The following is a 13,383-nucleotide window of genomic DNA, read 5'->3' as shown; positions in this document are numbered from 1 at the left end:
ATAGATTATAGTACTCAACTACATCCCTATAATAAGGTCTAGTAAGCCTACACAGATGATAATACAGCAAGTTTGGGTGCGTAGGAAGTGACCATCCATCTTGTTAAACTGGCTCAATGCCAGAGCAGTTCTGAACAGACTGAATGACTAGCAAGACAGGGATCTGACGTGACTCACATACGCGTGAACAAACATCTCAAGCTACGCATTACAGTTACCGCCCACTTCTGCATCCAGGCTTAACAACGCAATGGAAGAGAATCTCAGTTATCTAAGGTCACAAGTGCAGTCATAAACATACACTCGAATAACTCAGGGGAACTGAATGACTATGTGCCATTCGAGTACGTTGTGGGAAGGCGTTCCAACTAAACAATCCTTTTTCATTCAGCTTGCTTAATAGAGCACTAAAAGGGGCAGATAAGACATGACGTCAAAGTTGTTTGCTCCAATCGCAAATCACATTTCAATATCTGCGCAAACTACACAATGACATTCAGGCAGAGTACAGTTTAAATGAAAGACAGATTTCAAACTGGTAGTTTCCAATTAGCAATCCAAACATGTGACTGCTGTTCATCAAATTGAGTAATAATCCAGGGATGCTGTCCTTTTAGACAACATATGCTGCTTGTGACGCTCCAGTCAGAAATAGGTGTGGTGGGAAATTTGATAGGCCTATTCTCTATTGTATTCGTCAATCCAAATTCCAAACAGATCTTTGCTATAAAACTGAAAAGAAAAAAAAAACTGCTTACCTCACTCCTAGATCTACTATTATGTAATTTAGATTAGCAATCAGAACGGCGAGTTAGAACAATGCTGACAACACATACTTTAGGATACTATGTGGGTTAATACAGATCTAAGTTTTATCATCTTCAATATCTCAAATTTGTTTCCCACCAGATAGATAAAATGGAGACTTTCACTTAAATCTCCTGCTTCTTCCTGGAAAATCGTAATGTAAAACTGCAATTTCTCGTTTATCTCATACTAAGCACTCAATAGTTCCAGAAAAGATCTCATTGTCTTTTCAAGAGTGTCTGTGTTTTTACATCATGTGCACTGCAAAGTAGCTATACTGGACAAGCGAAGTATACTTTGGGTTTTAGATGGGGTTTCTCTCTATAAATGCAACAGCTGGGTTCTGGAAGTAAGAGTGTCATTCATTTTCTCCACAGGGAATGTGGCTGATTTTTAACAACTTGCAAACCAAACCATACAGACAGACCTTGAGCTACAAGGTTAAAGGCATGCTTTTGTTAACGCCATGCATTATTTCAACTTTTTTTTTTTTTTTTTTATATCTACCAATCAGAGAATCAAAAAGAGCAAACCACAACAAAAGAACTCTTTAGCAATAACTGCAATCAACAGTTTTATATCTGTCATTTTTTATTTGATTGCCATTTGCAGTGCTTCGTGGGATTGTTGTTCTTTCCTTCATTAAAGCCATTAAGTACACACTTGTGTAACTTTGTCCTTTTGTCTGAGTATCAAATACTTTTTTTTTTTGCTTCAAATCAAAATTATTAATGTTGTGATTCACCTAGAAGCTGTTTGGTTAATTCACAATTTTAAAACTCCTTTTTAAAGACTTTTTTAATAATTTCTATGGAAAAAATAAATAAATTGAATAATACTTCCGGAACCAACGTCGCTGAAGAAGTTATGCGAAAAAAATGGGAAAAAATACAATACGCGAAAAACAGTAGGCAAAAAGTCCCTGGATGACCTACTACTTCTGGAGAGATTCTGAAGTGAGCATTCGATTGACATTTTATTATCCCATGAGGCCGAGAGAGGATTTATGAATGGGAGTGAAGCAACGCAACTGACAGATCAGGTGACAGTAACAACATGGCGGATGTACCGAATGAATATCATACTACCGACCTACATTCAAAATATAGGCTTATACTTTTTTTAACGATTGCGAATGTGCGTTCACGCCATGTCGCAATTACCGTTTTAGAGATTTCAACTTTCGTAAAAAAAGCTTTCATGTCCATAGAGTTCGTAATTACAATTTTGTAAACTGTGAATTTACTGAGAGCTGCTACTTAAGTTGTACCTGACCACTACAAATGAATTTCGGCCAGTGGTGGAGGAAGTACTGAATCTCAGTACTTAAAGTCCCACTCCGATCATATTTTGAGCTATTTTTAAACATTCCCAGTGGTCTTTAAATTATGATTATGCCATTTTTAGCCAAAATCACAAAACCTGTGCCGTTTTCTGGGACTTCGCTTCAGCAGAGCGGCAGTAGCTCATTAGCAATTCGCCTCTGCGTTGTGGGCGGAGCCGTTGGCACGGAGACGACCCTCCCCCTGCCCGTTGCTGAGAGCTCTGTCTCTCCCGCTAGCTTACACCCCCAATACCGGTGGGGCAACAGTATTATATACACGTTAATTATTATTATCCGAAGTTAATCAAAGTTATCACCGATCACCGATCATTATTTCACTCCAAGACGTCGCGTGTGGAGACGCCCAGTGGAGTTACTACGTCACAACTCCAGTCTATTTTAGCCGGCATTTTAGCGTCAGCTACTGATTCACAGCCATTTGAATGTAGAAATACTCAGAAATACAACTTTGAGCTTATTTTTCTCAAGATATGTCCTCTAACATCAGAAAAATGCCACAAGAACATGTTAACACCTAGAAAAACATTATTTTCATCGGAGTGGGTCTTTAAGTAAAAGTACAAATAACCAGAGACATATTTACTTTAGTGAAAGTAGAAGTACCACAATGACAACGCTACTTAAGTAAAAAGTACCTGATTTTGAAAGTACTTTAAGTATTAAAAGTAAAAGTACTTGCATAACAATTTATTCTCTTAATGTCTATTCTAAAGATTTATAAAACAGTTAACGTTAATCCTAACTCATTCAACCTAATAATCCTATAATGATGTTTAATAATGATGGAAAAGCCGTTATTTTTTACGTTTTTGTCACCATTTCTGAACAAGCTTGCAATTATAGGCAATATACACATCAAGCTTAATTTGACGGGGTTTGGCTGTAAACGCGATTAATTTATGGCGTAATTCTGAACCTCTTGGCTTGCCATACTAATCCTAACCAAACGTATAATAGGCTACACAGGCACCCCACACCACTACTAAACCTACCCATGCGTATCCTATGCACGTAAAAACAAATTTCCGCATATAAATTGCACGATAAACACACTGCGTGCTATAGAGACGCATTTAGTGTGACCGAGTTGATATGGCAACCAAACTTCACTGGTGAGACAAACGTGCGACGAACGGACGGTCAGGATGACGTTTTGGCAGGGGAAAACTGATCAGAAAATGTAACGAAAATGTAACAAGAACGTTGTAGAAATGTAGTGGAGTAGAAAGTATAATAATTGCTGCAAAATGTAACGAAGTAATAAGAATGCACTATTGATTCTACTTAAAGTAAATGTGAAAAATGTACTTAAGTAAAGTAACGAAGTATTTGTAACGTTACTTCGTTACATTCCACCACTGATTTCGGCATTGTTTTCTGTTCCAATCCAGCTTTCAGTTTATGTTGCTTATAGTGACACACAAAGTTAGATTTTTTTGGCTTCTTTTGGAAATATTTTCATTAGCGAATCTTATTCAGAACTACTGTTTAAAAGCAACAACACTCTTTAGCATGTAAAATTACAGCTGCTCTTAGTGCTGTTTAATTATCTCAATTAATTAAGTCCCCTAAGATATGAAAGAGCAGCCTGAGCAGTGCAATTTCTAATGTCAACAACTCTGTTCGCACGACTATGAACTAAAAAAAATCCCACATATCGATCGTCGGATATGCGGCAGCATCAGCGCGTGCTGGGTCGCGAGCAATCCCAGGTCATCATAACTTTATGATAGACAGCCGCACCTTGCGCAAAGGACCCCCAGCATTCACCCAAGTGCGCCACAAACATACTGATACAATACAGGCGTGTGTGGGTGCGTGATTATCAATTGCCGGAGAAGGAATGAATCGATCTGCCCAGCATGTCTTACGCGGGGTGGGTATCGTTACTTACGTGGCAGGGTAACGGGCGGTGAGGAATCTACCATCGGCCCACCGGTGTGACCGACGTTCTGCCGTCCACAGATGAACTCGGACACGGACTGGAGTGTCCACAGACTCGTGAGCTTTGCGCTGTGCTTACATTCACGGCTACTGCTGGTGTTTCCTCATTCTTATCACTGCTATGATGAGGAACATCCCCCTCTTAAAGTTGCAACCCAGTACAGCAATGCTCAAAGCTGTGACCCACACGGTCCGGTGGACTTAAGTTGATCGGATTCGAAAGTAGAAAAATCCCCAGGACAAAAGGCGTTTGTAAAGATACTTGGATGTACACAATTGTCCTGTCTACGCACGGTTAGTTTGCATGCATGCAGATAATGCGTTTCCAGTCCTGCAGAGGGCAGCATGATTCTACATGTGTACAAGCGCAACACAGAGGAAGAGGAAACCCGGAAAAGTCTAGAGTCGGCATCTGCGCTTTAAAGGAATAGATCACTTAAAAATGAAAATTCTGTCATCATTTACTCACGCTCAAGTTGTTTCAACATTGTATGAATTTCTTTCTTCTGCTGAACACAAAAGAAGATATTTTAAAGAAGTACAGTTGATGGGCCCCATTGACTTCCATAGTATTGTTTTCCTACTATGGAAGTCAATGGGGTCCATGAACTGTCTGGTTACCGACATTCTTCAATCTTCTTTTGTGTTCAGCAGAAGGAAGAAATTAATACAGCTTTGGAACAACTTGAGGGTGAGTAAATGATGTCAGAATTTTCATTTTTAAGTGAACAATTCCTTTAAGTGTTGTGAATTTCTATAATTTGCATGGCAAACAAAGCGTCTTCCAAAATAATCCCTGCAAAAATCCTTACATTTTATTATGAACAAAAAAATTAAAACCCTATTAAATGTTATAGACAAATTCTTCAATAGAATGCCCCTATCTATACAATCCTAAAAATTATGGATCTTGAATTTGTTTTGGGGGAAACAAATCATTTAATGTTAATTTTATATAATTTAATTTGTTAATATTGTACTTTCTAAATAATCTATACTAAGTTATGCTAAAAGTAGTAAGAGTTCTACGCTATAGTAGTTCCGAGTTCAGCAATAGACCCTTCCACTATGCTCCCGCACAGTGTTTTGAGTGACACTGTTTTATCTACAAAGACTGTGCTTTAAAACACTTTATTTCTTTTAAAAAAACACACACATATATACCCCCATAAAATATCTTGCACAAATTTCCTTTTTGACCAGCTAAATAATACTTGGCTGCATCAAAAATCACATACTTCCCTACTGTAAAGAATGAAAAACAGTATGTGACAAAATAAGCGCGTCTGAATTCACAGTACTCATAAAAGAGTAGGCCTATGCAAAAAGCCCCCCGATGACCTACTACTTCCAGCGAGATTCTGAAGCTTGCATACGATGGGCACTTGACTATCCCATGAGGCCACGGTAGAAGATTTATGAATGGCAGTGAAGCAACGCAACTGACGCTGGTAGGTCACATGATAATGACAGCATGGTGAATGTAGTACATCCAGATTACATACATACTACACACATTTATACTATATAGAACATACTATTAGCTGTCGTAAAGTAATTACTTATTTTAAAATAAAGTACAAGAGAGTATGGCCCTGTCCCAAATGGCGCACTTCATGCGGACTTTCGGTCTCGTGGACTTAAATTGCGCGTGCTCGCCGAGTCTACGAGTCCGTAGGCCGTCCCATTTAGCATTTTAACGCTCTGAAGTGTGCTCAGCAGCGCCCCCTTTGTACCCTTGAAGCGGTCTTCCGCGAAGCCCGCATAGATGCAGGCTCCACGCACTTTAACTACCCAGGAATCCTTGCGAAAGGCCAATCAGACAACGGATGGGAGGAGATTTCGCTCACGGACAATTGTTAACATGGCTGAGAAGAAAATATTTAAGTGTAATTATCATTACGGTTTTTATGACAAGTTTATACAAACATTATGATCATCGGCCAGTGGTTGACGTCTCAAACATAGGCTAATAATAGCGAGCTGAATAATACGATCGCATTATGATTCATTAAATAAATAGAACAGAATGTCAGGGCTTTACTGAGTCATATGTAAACACAACAACAATAGGCAGCATATTTCCCCGAACCTGTAGCTCCTGTCCGTAACAACAATCAGACCATCTTCCTGTTTCAGGCGTGACGATCGAGTCTGTCCCAAAAATACCTTTCAATGCGCCCTCGCGGACTCACGCTAAGGGCCCTATAGGTCTGCACTACATGACGTCATCCAAGTGTGGACTCTGAGGAAGTCCACAAGTACGGAGTGTGCCATTTGGGACAGGGCCTATGTGATTTCGGACACAGACCTTGTTTTATTTTAGTAACCTGTCAGATTGAATGACACCTTTACCCCTGATGCATTTTAAAGGACACAAGATTAATTAAATTGCACATCACACCGATGTTATCTTTATTAAGTGACGCCCAACTGTTCTACCAGTTCCAAAATACAAGCATTTCAGCCTGTGTTAGTATACTTAACACACGCCTCATGATGTTCATGTGTTGCTCAGCTAATTTAGCACACACTTCTGTGGCTGAGGACACGTGTCTTTGTGACGGCAGAGCTCCTTCCACTCAGTGTCAAATCAGCTCTGTGGCAGCTTCAGGTGAATTGAAATCATGGCCGGAGAGAATTCAGGTCAGCTTTCATAAAAAAAAAAAAAAAAAAAAAAAAAAAAAAGTGCACAGAGAAACAATTCATCCATACATTCACCCGGCACTACATCAATCCATCGTTCATCAAGTATCTCTAATCTTCATCTTTTCCTCCAGTTTTGCTCAGCTATAGGGGAAAAAAACAAACAAGAAAGAAGACAAGAAATATGTAAAAGTATGATAAGCGTGGACTACCGTTTAAAGATTTGGGATTGCAAATATGTTTTTTTTATGTTTTTGAGTCTCTTATGCTCACCAAGGCTGCATTTATTTGAACAAAAATGCGGTAAAAACTAGAATTGTGAAATATAATAATTATAAATAAAAAATAAATAATGCATTGTAATTTTTTTTCAATATTCTTTGATGAATAGAAAGTTCAAAATACAATTTATTTGAAATATAAAATTAAAATATATTTAACATTATTAATGTCTTTACTGTCACTTCAATTTAATGAATAAGTATTACTTAAAAAAAATCTTACTGACCCCAAACTTTTGAACAGTAGTGTATGTATCACTTAATCCATTTGAGAGTTGTAGTATACCAAGTAGTCCAAGTTGTAGTATTTCATAGTGTCAATTGTTATTTAAAAGCTATAAACATGGTTTCATTATGCCATTCACTATTATGATTACAACCTGAATATTTAATTCATAATACAGAGGCCCCAAAAATATTTGAATTCTGCAGCCATTCATAATCTGTATGTATCCATTGCATTAGTTAATACAATATCAAACCAAATGGCATCATAAAAATATATGATGCTAGACACTCAATTTCACATTTCTGTGAAACGCTTGCATCGTTTTTCTTTCAAATAAACACTGTTTGGTTTGATATTTGTTATCTAATGTCACAACATTCAAACAGTTTGTCTTAAGTATGACCTTAGAGTCCAAACACTTCTTGGGGCCACTGTATATTATATCTTAAATAGAAATTGCTTACATGCTGTTTGGTGAACAGAAAACGTGGTCGGGATCCCCATACAAAAAGAGAAAAAAGACAGACATTATAAAACAAGTCTCTGAATGTTTAAAGGCCCCAGAAACACTTCAAGCAGAATCGGTGAAAGAACTGGTGTGACGTCATTTCGAACAAAATCAGGCCAAAAAGAAGTTTGTTTGGTGTTCATTTAGGGAGTTCAAAACAGGAGAGTTTTGGGTGAACTATCCCTTTAACCTTTGAGGCTCAGAGCGAACGAAACACGAACGAAAACATTTGAAAGCATCGTCTATAAGCGGAAATACTGATAATCCTGGAACAGTCAACTTTTCTTTTTCTTTTTAGTATTACTGGTACTTTTTTAGTACTACTGACAACCCTAATTTATTCTGTTCAGTCGGTCGAGGTTAGACATGAGTAAAAACACGAACACACTGAGATCCGCTTTATAATAAATAAATTAAAGTTGTAATTTGAATTTAAGGAGCCACTGAAACTGTTTTTTTCTTGTTTAATACTGTAAAGCTGCTTGCTTTTAAACAATCTACTGTATAAAATGCTATATAAATAAACGCAACGTGACTTTACTGGAGTGCCGAATTGCAGAGATTGTGCGAACATCCACATCGCTATGATAAATGCTTTTTTAACTGTTGTTTTTTCACCGCTGTCTTTTTGTGGTGTGTTTATTTGGTTATTGAGAGAAAAGTGTACAGCACATATTAACATATTCATCTAAACGCGCTCTCAGCAGCGTGGACGGCGTCGGGATGTTCGCTAACAGCATACACCGCTGCTTACTTATTTCAAACTTATTTTTATCCCTAAGCGAGGAACGAAAAAGAACATCGCCATGAGTACATCAGGGGCCTTAAGAATGTGCATTTATATTTTAAGCATCAAATGGCATTTGTAGAAAATCATTCTATTTGAACTTACCTTAATAACATCTACCCAGTTCCAACCTCTTGGTAGTTCACCCTTATTATCTGTTTATTGCAAAGGGTAGTTTCACATCAGTGTGCATTCAAACAACAAAGCCAAACTTCTTTCGTTTTTTAGCCAATGATACTAACCTGTTTTTCCAATCAGTTTCCTCTTCTGTGATTTGGTTAGTTGCTCTTTCTTCTCCTTCTTCTTCTTACTGACAGAGGTGGAATTATTCATGACATCGCTGTTGGACATCAAGGTCTGAGAAACAATACCAGTCGTTACATTTTTTTTTTTTTTTTTTACAGGAGCTGTGACAAAGTCATTCTGAACAATCAGTTTCCATAGCTACAAGAGACCTTCACTTTGTTCTTTTGAGGTGATGTAATTGTTAAAAGATATAATGTCAAATATATCAGAAAGCACTAGTGCAGACATTGCACAATATATTCAGAGAGCCCAACGCATCAAGAATACAGACCACAGCGGTTGTCACAGGCTGATGGTTTTCCATGAGTGTTTCCTGGTTCTCTTTGGCCCACTCAAAAAGTGTGTACATCATGGCAGTGCCGAGGTTGGCCTCCACCTGTTCGCTCATCTTCGAGAGAATGTACTGCTTTGTCTCCAGCGATCTAAAATTAGAAGGTTCATTTAATCCCGTTAAATCCAATAACCATACTTGCACTATGAAATATGATATTCAATATAAATCCAATAGTACCATTCAAAGTACCATTCAAAAGCTTGCGGTCAGTAAGTTTAAAAAAAAAAAATATATATATATATATATATATATATATATATATATATATATATACACTTTTATTCAGAAAAAAAATTATCAAAAGTGGCAGTAAAGACTTTTACATTGTTACAAAAATTTCAAATAAATGTTCTTTCGAACTTTCTATTTATTAACTAATACTGAAAAAAAAATGATCACGGTTTCCACAAAACTATTAAGCAGCACAAATGATTTCAACACTGATTGATAATAAGAAATGTTTCTTGAGCACTAAATCAGCATTTTAAAATGATTTCTGAAAGATCATGTGACACTGAAGACTGGAGTAATTATGCTGAAAATTCAGCTTTGCCATCACAGGAATAAACTACATTTTAAAATATTATATTAAAAAAGCAAGCTATTTTAAATTGTAGTCACAATTACACATTTTTCATTTAAAAATTCCATACTTCTCCAGCCTCAAATTTTTCAAACCTCTCTGTAGATTTTTTTCAGGCCATAGTTAACATAAATGGTTTATATACTGAGCGTTATTTTCAGCATTATATTTGGTATATAGTTCAGTCACCTGTAAATATTATTTTCATTGGTTTTCTTAAATGGTTTTTCTTAAAAAGAAACCTAAAATGCTTTATAACCTGCATATTTTCAACTCTGACACATCAGTTCGATACTGTAAATGTGGTCTGATGTTGCATGATCCCCAAACAGCAAAGTACAGTCTGATTTAGATGATTGTTTGCTCCTTTATTTGTTTCTGGTTTAAGTGGCCCTGGCAATTGAGTAAACATTCTTTTGGTGTTCAAAATAGGCTCACTTATGGTAACAGTTTTGCATAATTAAAAGTTGCAACATGAATTCATTCATTCGTGTTTGACAATCACTAAAGGATCACTAAACATTTGCCATGGAAACACTGCTAATACGATACATTTATTTTTAGAAATTCAAATTTTTAATTTTATAGTTTAGAAAACTGAATAGGACCAATAGTCTGGAAACACAAATATTTTTCCATACTGTTTTTGTCCCATCCTTATCCAGACCAGACTTGGATATTACTCAAATCAAATTCCATACTGCGTAGGAACCTTGTGTAATAATATTTCACAATACAGCCTTGGTTAGCATAAGAGACTCGTGTCAAAAACATCTTACTGAACGTAAACTTTTGAAATATAAACATATCCAGTGCAAATAATCTGACATATCTCTGTCAAGTACAATCTATGAACTTAGGTTAGAACATTTTAGCCACAATGAAAGGCTAAAACAAATATACTGTGAACAACTTACATTCTGTTGTTGAAAAAAGTATCTAATGATATGTGCGGTGCAGTTTCAGGATAGTTCTCTGGCCAACACACTTCTAGCAGGAAGGATTTAGTGTCATCAACATCTCCTATCTACAAATAAAAAATAAAAAGAAGAAGAAAATAACACAATTCAGACACAAAAAGTACCATGACATTACCAAAAAAACTTTGGACAAGGTACAATAGTAGTGCTATATGTTTTTTGCAAACGTATTATTAATACAATATCATCTAAACCAACAATATATGAATTGGGTAATCAGTTAAATCCATTATATAGTAACGTATCATCTCATGCCATCACCAAAGTGTAAGAGTGTTATACAACTAAAGAATGTATAAACCAAGGCACTCCTATTTATTTATTTACTTTGCATTTCACTTCTGCTCTAGCTTGTTTACTAAACTAGATAGATAGATAGATAGATAGATAGATAGATAGATAGATAGATAGATAGATAGATAGATAGATAGATAGATAGATAGATAGATAGATAGATAGATAGATAGATTTTCGATAAAAGTTTCTGTAAATAAATGTAAATAGTGTTGTTCATTTTATCTGTACGGCATAGGCTAAATAAAACATCACTGTAAGTCAAAGTAAACAGTATTTGGTATATGTTTATGACTTTTTTCACACCACTGAACTGAAGTATTAGTGGCGAGAAGCAGTTCTTACCCTGAACTGGAAAGAAACAGAGCTGAGCTCTTTAAAGCAGTCATCTCCTTCATAGATTGAACGCAGAGCCTCCAACTCCATCTGCACACGAACACTTCAGAGTCAATAACTATAGCCCTGCACTACTATGATATTACCATGTTTTGGACATTTGCCGTTGTATTTTCCTAGTGTACTGATATAACATGGGACATAAAAATGGAAACACTATACAGTAATATCATCGCTGTTCCATGGTACCACCACTTTACTTTTTTTTGTATAGTGTTATTCAATTTCAGAATGAAATGTGGGCATAAACCAGATGTTCATTAAGTTTGTGGTTAGGTTAGAATACACAGCCCTTTATAAAACTTCCACAATGCATTTAATGAGCATATTTTAGATCATGTTAGCTTTAGCTGTATCTGTCTCACCTCCTGGTCTTCATTGGCAGTCATGTTTTTCGCCAATCTAACACTTTAAAACAGTCATAAACAGCGCTGGTGTATCAGCGGACTGTGGTCAAAATAAAGTTTAAACACTAATGAGGATCAACATGCTTTAAGAATCCTGTAACTGTAACTCAGAATATAGTCAGTCTCGCACAGTCTACTCAACAGAGAAGAGTTGTCATCTCAGATGATAGTCACGGTTACTGTCCCCTGCAGGACTGGAGTACAGAAATGCACTGGCACTGCAACACCTCTTAACATACACTAGATGGCGACAAAACACTATATGTCTTTGAATAGAATCGCGCATAATGTCATATCAGGTACATTTGATACTTGATACATCAAGTATCAAAGCTAAAAAGATAGTGGGTAACGGCGAATGAAGGAGTGTACTACATATCAAAGGTAAAGGAAATAAAACATTAAATCCTAAGAAAATATGCAGCTACCCTCAAAAGGTGTTATTGTCCAGTTAAAAAGCATTACACTATCAAAGCACGGCCTTACAGCCGACACATTTAGTTTTTAGAGTCACTAACTGAGGTTTTGAGAAATGAATTACACAAATGCTTGTTTTTTTCTATCAGTCCTTTTCTATGTTGGTTTCAAACATCTTCTTCAACCCCTCTTAAATTAGAGTAATTTTTTGTGACTAATCCAAAAATTCAATAGGCTAGGCCTACTCTTGAGCACAAAATTTAAATCTTACTATAAAATTGACTGTTGTCTTCGTTTCCAGTGTTGTTTTGTTATTGTATTATCTTATTTATCCAATAGCTATTGCAAAATATGATAAATAGGCCTATTTTTCATAACTGTCAGATTGGGGCAAGTTGTCACAAATGTTAAAAAGTGTTATATTTATTAGGTACATTGTGTGTGTGTGTGTGTGTGTGGGGGGGGGGGGGGGGGGGGGGGGGGTTGTGTTATTTCACTGTAATATTATTTCACTGTTGAATCCACAGTTCATCTAAAAATGTACATTCTGTCATCATTTACTCACCGTCATGTAACTCCAAACCTGTATGACTCCCTTTTTTCTGTTGAATATCAAAGAAAATCCCCATATACATCAGAAGTCATTGGTTAATGAAAACTGTTACATTCTTCAAAATATATTATTTTGTGTTCCACAGAAGAAAGAAAGTCATACAGGTTTGGAAAGACAATGAAAGTGAGTAAATGATGACTGAATTTACATTTTCAGGTGAACTATCCCACTAATAGCAGGAATCATTGTGACAACTGAAAACTGAAGTAATCTGCTAAGTATTTAACTCATGTTTTATGCAAAAAGTTTTCATTGTGCATTATCTGAAGCTCATCAATCTGCATTCTAATTTAAAAGGCTTCACTTATATAATCTAATCAGAACAAAACAATATCATTTTACACCTTTTGCTTAATAGTTCACATTTACATAGTAATCAGGAAAAAAGCTCATTTAGACTTTTAGTGCAAGGACCTTCACAGCGACATGTTGATTATAGCACTCATTTACATGTGGTTTACGGGTCAACACGACGTCCTCATTGAGTCATGATTAAAGCCCTCTCT

At 36.3% G+C, this 13,383-nt stretch overlaps 2 protein-coding genes across 3 annotated transcripts in view; both read right to left on the bottom strand.

Moving 5' to 3' along the window:
* The window catches only part of rell1 (RELT like 1), a 35,964-nt gene extending 31,566 nt beyond the window's left edge, over positions 1-4,398 (bottom strand). The window contains exon 1 of one of the 2 annotated variants that reach the window (XM_056238742.1): positions 4,047-4,398. In XM_056238742.1, the coding sequence (XP_056094717.1) occupies positions 4,047-4,080 (34 nt within the window). In that variant the 5' untranslated portion in view covers positions 4,081-4,398. The remainder of the gene's footprint in view (positions 1-4,046) is intronic. The other variant, XM_056238741.1, reaches the window with a different exon arrangement.
* A 4,161-nt stretch (positions 4,399-8,559) lies between these two features.
* Positions 8,560-12,011, bottom strand: rwdd (RWD domain containing 4). Its single transcript, XM_056238745.1, has 6 exons — positions 11,806-12,011; positions 11,390-11,470; positions 10,688-10,797; positions 9,125-9,275; positions 8,790-8,904; positions 8,560-8,702 (listed from the first exon to the last, which is right to left on the bottom strand). Exons 1-6 carry the CDS (start codon positions 11,827-11,829, stop codon positions 8,599-8,601), a joined length of 585 nt encoding a protein of 194 aa, XP_056094720.1. The 5' UTR covers positions 11,830-12,011; the 3' UTR covers positions 8,560-8,598.
* Positions 12,012-13,383: the final 1,372 nt, after the last annotated feature.

This window comes from Rhinichthys klamathensis, unplaced genomic scaffold (assembly GCF_029890125.1).
Source record: "Rhinichthys klamathensis goyatoka isolate OS25496 unplaced genomic scaffold, OSU_Roscu_1.1 h1tg000535l_1, whole genome shotgun sequence".
Classification (NCBI taxonomy): Eukaryota; Metazoa; Chordata; class Actinopteri; order Cypriniformes; family Leuciscidae; genus Rhinichthys; species Rhinichthys klamathensis.
The sequence above is the reverse complement of the archived record's forward strand: the minus strand, read 5'-3'. Positions and strand labels throughout refer to the sequence as shown.

Excerpts from the sequence above, each read along its gene's own strand:
- rwdd (XM_056238745.1), bottom strand. The coding sequence starts at position 11,829 with ATGACTGCCAATGAAGACCAGGAG. Across the intron at positions 11,471-11,805 it reads CTGCCAATGAAGACCAGGAG|ATGGAGTTGGAGGCTCTGCG; the intron begins GTGAGACAGATA and ends GTTCGTGTGCAG. Across the intron at positions 9,276-10,687 it reads ACTTTTTTCAACAACAGAAT|ATCGCTGGAGACAAAGCAGT; the intron begins GTAAGTTGTTCA and ends TTCTAATTTTAG.